The 6,618-nt window shown below is 48.9% G+C and overlaps 1 protein-coding gene across 1 annotated transcript; it reads right to left on the bottom strand.

Moving 5' to 3' along the window:
* Nucleotides 1-869: 869 nt before the first annotated feature.
* rilpl2 (Rab interacting lysosomal protein-like 2) lies at nucleotides 870-6,487 on the bottom strand. The gene is made up of 3 exons (XM_078421935.1): nucleotides 5,097-6,487; nucleotides 3,300-3,451; nucleotides 870-1,725 (listed from the first exon to the last, which is right to left on the bottom strand). Exons 1-3 carry the CDS (start codon nucleotides 5,391-5,393, stop codon nucleotides 1,662-1,664), a joined length of 513 nt encoding a protein of 170 aa, XP_078278061.1. The 5' UTR covers nucleotides 5,394-6,487; the 3' UTR covers nucleotides 870-1,661.
* Between the last annotated feature and the right edge of the window lie 131 nt (nucleotides 6,488-6,618).

Genomic DNA, 6,618 nt, shown 5'->3' with positions numbered 1-6,618 from the left:
TGGCGGGACTGTCATATGTTGAAAGACTGGAGCGACTAGGTTTGTATACACTGGAATTTAGAAGGATGAGAGGGGATCTTATCGAAACGTATAAGATTATTAAGGGGTTGGACATGTTAGAGGCAGGAAACATGTTCCCAATGTTGGGGGAGTCCAGAACCAGGGGCCACAGTTTAAGAATAAGGGGTAGGCCATTTAGAACAGAGATGAGGAAAAACTTTTTTAGTCAGAGAGTTGTGAATCTGTGGAATTCTCTGCCTCAGAGGGCAGTGGAGGCCAATTCTCTGAATACATTCAAGAGAGCTAGATAAAGCTCTTAAGGATAGCGGAGTCAGGGGGTATGGGGAGAAAGCAGGAACGGGGTACTGATTGAGCATGATCAGCCATGATCACATTGGCGGTGCTGGCTCGAAGGGCCGAATGGCCTACTCCTGCACCTATTGTCTATTGTAAGTTCGGCAGCTCAGTGACCGGTTAACATACTAAGCTGATGGCTTGCACTCTTGACTGCAGGTATAGGTTCACCTTAAGCTCAGCATAGCAGCTGGTATACATGAGCCTTTCATCACCCATTCTGCCACTCTTCCAACAGAGGGAGCTCCTTCAGATACATGGGCACCATTAAGGATTTGGTACAACTGTGGAGGGTCAAAGACCTGCAGAAGGTGGCCTTGTGTATTGTGGTGTTCTCGGTGATCCCAATGGCTTGAGCTGAATGAGCTTTATCCATAATTGGACTGGTTTAAAATACCTAAAATTAGATTCAGAAATATCTGTTGCAAGTAACAAAGTTCCCATAAAACATCTTTAATTTTTATGAGCTGCCAAAGGAACATCTGTAATAATTGAAATTAGAACACAGCTGTCACATTTGAACAATGATTTTATGGTCATAACCACTGTCTTCAACTTCAGTGAGGGCAATTCCCCTGGTATGACTGGAGTTGTCCAGTAGACTGGGAAAGTGAGCCTCGCTGTGGGTCAGTGGATGCTCGGATACTCTGAACAGCTGGTCCATTACTTGTGGCAGGCAAGGACTAGGCTCAACCTGTGGTTGACAGAGGAGGTCAAGGGCAGTGTTAAATTAAACACTGGTAAAGGGTGGTTGGAGGTGCAAGGACTAGGAAGGTTTTAGGTCCAGCACCAAAATACCTAAACGCTGATAAGGAAGAACATTGACTGAGACTAAACTTGTGTGTAATATCAAAATAAACAGTTTGTTTCTATGGAAGGTGGTGACTAAGGTCATTGTGGGACTGAGAGAACCTGGCTTGTGAATTAATAACGGGAACCAAATAAATCATGGGTGTATATATATATATATATATATATATATATTGCATTAGCCTTTACTGTGGAGGATGCAGTAAAAATCCCATAGATAACATAGAACAGTACAGCACAAGAGAAGGCACTTTGGCCCACAATGTCTGTGCCAAACCGTGACCCCAGGCCACATTTATTGTCAGTGGTGGAAGATTCAGAGGATTTGAGGCAGAATTGTTTTTTCCCCCATGTGATTATTAAAACCTGGAAGTCTGAGTGAGTGGTGGTGGCAGGTACTCTCACACCAGCGTGTACAGGGCTAATGAGCTGGATCTAAATGGGAACTTGATGGCTGGCATAGGCCTGCTTCCTTGCTGCATGACTATGAATATACTTTATCCACTTCCATCATTGGGACATGGTTCACCGTCTGCTTCCTCAGCTTGAGTGATCGTTGCACTGGAAGGAAGTACACAATGTGACTGACTGCCACATTACTGGTCACAGATACATATCTCATGCAGCATAAAGTACCTCTGCTTTAATTATCACCTCTGATCACAAAGTGGGTTCAAATAATGTGTTCTGTCAACGTGGGAAGTGAGGGATGGCACGCATGCGCCTGTCTCCCACCACAGCCCTGCCATTTACTGAGAACAGAGCCAATCCATGACCACTTGTGTTCCACACATCCCTCTCTCAAGGGGAAATAATCAACACCACTATTTCCCCAATGGTCAACAAAATCCCTCTGTCACATTTAAAATGAAGAATTGTTGATTTCTATTATAATTTCTGGACAAGAGTGAAATCCCTCCCACCTGGTATACAGGAGCATTTGCTGACTTTATTTAAACAGGCCCTTAAGCTCACCGAGTCCACATGGACCAGCGATCACCCCGCACATTAACACTATCCTACAGTTACATTTATATCAGCCAATTAACCAACAAACCTGTACGTCTTTGAAGTGTGGGAGGAAACCAAAAATCTCAAAAAACCCACGCGGTCACGGGGAGAACGTACAAAAACTCTGTACAGACAGCACCTGTAGTCGGAATCGAATCGGGCTCTCAGGCGCTGTAAGGCAGCAGCTCTACCGCTGTGCCACCCTACTTCTCTCCTGAAAGGGCAGACCATCTCCAATTTGTTATCTCTGCCCCCTGTACTCGACCCACACCAACAGCAATGAGTGCTCTCTGTCCATCGCATCAGTTACCCCAAATATTAGTTAAATCACCTCGTATAACTTCCAGTTTGCCTCTCATTTCCTCATTTGTAACCCACGTCTTGCCTCCACGTGCGTGTGGATGTTCAGCAAGGGTCGTTTGTGGTCAGGAGCAGGAACCAGGGTTAACCAGTGTAGGAAGGAACTGCAGATGCTGGTTTTCGCTTACAGCCTTGCTTTCTCCATCCCCTCCCCCTTCCCAGTTCTCCGACCAGTCTTACTGTCTCCAACTACATTCCATTTGCTTTGTTGTTACCTTCTCCTTGCTAACAATGATCTATTCTACATTTTCCTTGATCTCCATTCCCGTTGTCCTGTTTTCACACCTTACATTTCCTTATCTCTGTATCTCCCTTTCCGTTGATATCAGTCTGAAGAAGGGTCTTGACGCAAGACGTCACCCATTCCTTCTATCCAGAGATGCTGCCTGTCCCGCTGAGTTACTCCAGCATTTTGTGTCTAACCAGGGTCAACGTGCTCCTCAGGCACTTTTACACTTCACTGCACCAACTCCACCCTCCCCCTGGCCACCTGTCCCCTCAGTTATCAGTGATTTCACTGGAACCTACATCAACTCACTCAGCAAAGTCAGTTATGGGATCAGAGGCTCTTGCTCAGAGTCCGATTCCCAACTAAACAAAAGCAAAGTATTGCAGATGTGGCATAAAAATAGAGAATGCAGGAATCAGGTGGCAAGTCAGACTACTGACTCAGAAATAGACTACTGTCAGTGTATTTTCACAAGACTCTGCTGAAGAACGTTTCTCGTCATGAATCGGTTGTTTGGGCCGAGACCTGGACCCACCTTTGGTAGCACTGGATGGCTGCGCGGGTGGTCAGTAGCTGAGCCTTAAGGTGGTTGCGTTCCTGCAGCACTTCACTCAGTTCCTGCAAGGTGAACCGCGGGCAGTTGGGATCCTCCAGGTTCACCATGAACTTGTCCGCTCCAATGTTTCGCTGCTTTCAGAGATGAAAGTTATTAACCTGATGAATGCGCTGTTGCCGAGACCCCCATCACACTGCAGTGCAACACGAATGACTACAATGGCATCAATATTTGAAAACAATGCAGAGGAGTGGGGTTAGGCGCTGATCTAGCACAGGCTCAATGGGCACAATGGCTCTTTATAGCTTTATACAGCATTGAAACAGACCTTTCAGCCCACTGAGTCTGTGCTGACTACCATGCCCATCTATACTAATCCCACATGCCTGCATTAATTCCATATCCTGCTGTGCCCTGCTCATTCAAGAACCAGCACAGACGCCCCTTAAATGTTGTTAGTGTTCCTGTCTCCACCACTTCCTCTGGCAGCTCATTCCAGAAAGCAACTACTCTGTGGAAAGTGTATCTGTCCGTTCCCCTTTAAAACCTCTTCCCTCTCTCCATAAATCTATGCTGTCCAGTAATAGATACCCCAGCCAAGGGTTATCGACCCTCTCATATGCCGATATACATGTCACCTCTCAGCCTCCTTCACTTCATTGGCAACAGTCCCAGCCTGTCTAATCTCAGGCCCATCCTGGCAACATCCCCTGAATCTTTGATCCACCCTCTCTAACTTAATCACACCCTTCCTGTAATGTGGTGACCAGAACTGCACACAATACTCCAAGTGCAGCTTAACCAATGTTTAGTGCAACTGCATGAGGTTCCAACTCTTGTACTCAATGCCTCAGCTGCTTTGTGTGTGATTGTATGATATACCGACAAGTGTTGGGATCCCAAGAGTATCTCAGGGAAGCAGGCTGTGGTTTAGAAATCTGTTGCTGCCTGTCTGATGCCTGGGATTCAGAGACTTTACCAAGTCTAGCCGGCAGAATTGTGGCCAGGTAGTTGTAAATATTTGGAGGCAGTGAAGCCTTCACTGGCTAGAACAACCCAGTCTGAGGGCAATCTTCATGATAGGCGGCGCCATGGCGCAGCGGGTAGAGCTGCTGCCGAAGACCCAGGTTCTATCCTGACTACAGGTGCTGTTCTCCGTGACCACGTGGGTTTTCTGCAGGTGCTCCAGTTTCCTCCCACATTCCAAAGATGTGCAGGTTTGTAGGTTAATTGGCTTCTGTAAAAGTGTGCAGAACCAGTCTACAGGTGCTCGCTGGTCAGCATGGATTTGGCCAAGGGGCCCGTTTCCACGCTGTGTCTAGTAAACTAATCTGTCCACAATATTATCTACACCAACGTCCACAGTATCCACTGTCTCATGTCTACTGTACAACGTTTACATTACCAATGGCAGCAATATCGTCTGGCTACTGTCTCCTGTACAATGTCTACTGTCTCCAATATCAATGGGCAGTCTACACTGTCCACACCACCACCTATGATATCTTCTGTCTAATAATTCCTGTACAAAGTCTCTAACACTGAGGGAAATTCTGCACTGTCTACAGCATCACCTACTATATCTCCACCCCCAGGTTGGTCGACACTCTACAGCATCACCTACTATATCTCCACCACTGAAGGTCAGTCTGCACTGTCTACAGCATCACCTATTATATCTCCACTGAGGGTCAGTCTGCATTGTCTAAGCAGCCTGGCCTGAGGGCAGTGGGCAGCTCCAGGTGGTCAGTTGGTGCGGCTGAAATCTCTCCCTACCTCCTGCACAGGGACAGTGGCTTTACTCCGCAGTTGTCCGATGAGTGTTTCTGCTTCTGCCTTCAGTCCATCCCGCTCGAGTCTCAGCTCCTCCAGGCTCACGGAACTTTGGCTCACCAGAGTCGCAAACATTTCTAACACTCTGACGACCTGGAACTGCAACTCAGAAACTGCCGTTGAACTTTGCGAGCTGTTCACGTCCCTGAACTGACAACCGAGCTGGTGGGAGATGTCGTAGACATCTTCAACTGTGAGCTCCAGGGGGTCCTTATTGAAGGCCAGCCCTGCACCCTGCATCCTCTCTGCCAGTTCCCAATCTCAGGGCGACGATCAGACCTCGAGCCCTCGCTACAGTGCGAGGTGCGGCAGCGGTTTGGAGCAACCTTCTCTCAACCTCAGGACAGTTCTCAGAATTTACAGTTCATTCCATTTCTCTCTTGCCGTCCTTCCTCCTTCACTGCCTGTGGTGGGGGAGCCTGCTTGTTGTTTGTGGTTGCTCAGCAACGCAGGAGAGGGAAGGTGTTGGTTGTGGACAGGCTGGTTGCCAGAGCAACCCTGCAAACATCAATCACCTCCATCTACGCACTCGGCTCCGACCGAGTCAGTGGCAAGTGCAGTGCACAGCGCGATCCCACAGACAGCGCGATCCCACAGACAGCGCGATCCCACAGACAGCGCGATCCCACAGACAGCGCGATCCCACACACAGCGCGATCCCACACAGTACAGCGCGATCCCACACACAGTGCGATCCCACGAACAGTGCACAGCACGATCCCACAGTGCACAGCGCGATCCCACACACAGTGCGATCCCACGAACAGTGCACAGCGCGATCCCACAGACAGCGCGATCCCACAGACAGCACGATCCCACACACAGTGCGATCCCACACAGTGCACAGCGCGATCCCACAGTGCACAGCGCGATCCCACACACAGTGCGATCCCACGAACAGTGCACAGCACGATCCCACACAGTGCGATCCCACACACAGCGCGATCCCACGGACAGTGCACAGTGCGATCCCACACACAGCGCAATCCCACATACAGTGCCCCTGCAATGTGCCTGAGGGCCAGACGTTGGGCAGTGCGCTGACTGAACCACTCATGTATCTCCTGTCTGTCGTTGGATCAGGTTCATTGGGAAACCATGAGTTCACTGGAGTGATGTCTCCATGGTTACAGTTTCCAGTCGACAGGTCGAACCAGAAACTGAAATAGCAGTAGCTATTTAATGGTGGAGACTCACTCCTCCTGCAGTGCGAGGTCACTCCACACACAGTCATACTACCTGGTCACAGGAGAACGTGCAAACTCCACGCAGACAGCACCCAGGTGTGGATCAAACCTGGGTCTCTGGCATTGAGAGGCAGCGGCTCTACCTGCTGCCCCACCGTGCTGCTCTGTAAAGGTGATGCAAGGTCAACCATTCACAAGAACTCTGCCAAACAGTCGTTGTGAGAGAGGGAGAGACACATCGACAGTCTATCAGCGGATGTATGGGCTCAGACCCAGAT

Source organism: Rhinoraja longicauda, chromosome 25 (genome assembly GCF_053455715.1).
Source record: "Rhinoraja longicauda isolate Sanriku21f chromosome 25, sRhiLon1.1, whole genome shotgun sequence".
In the NCBI taxonomy this organism is placed as follows: Eukaryota; Metazoa; Chordata; class Chondrichthyes; order Rajiformes; family Arhynchobatidae; genus Rhinoraja; species Rhinoraja longicauda.
Note: the sequence above shows the minus strand (reverse complement) of the source record. Positions and strands in the feature narration are given on the sequence as shown.

Excerpts from the sequence above, each read along its gene's own strand:
- rilpl2 (XM_078421935.1), bottom strand. The coding sequence starts at position 5,393 with ATGCAGGGTGCAGGGCTGGCCTTCAATAAGGACCCCCTGGAGCTCACA. Across the intron at positions 3,452-5,096 it reads CCACTGTCCCTGTGCAGGAG|CGAAACATTGGAGCGGACAA; the intron begins GTAGGGAGAGAT and ends CTCTGAAAGCAG. Across the intron at positions 1,726-3,299 it reads GCCATCCAGTGCTACCAAAG|TGCAACGATCACTCAAGCTG; the intron begins GTGGGTCCAGGT and ends ACTTCCTTCCAG.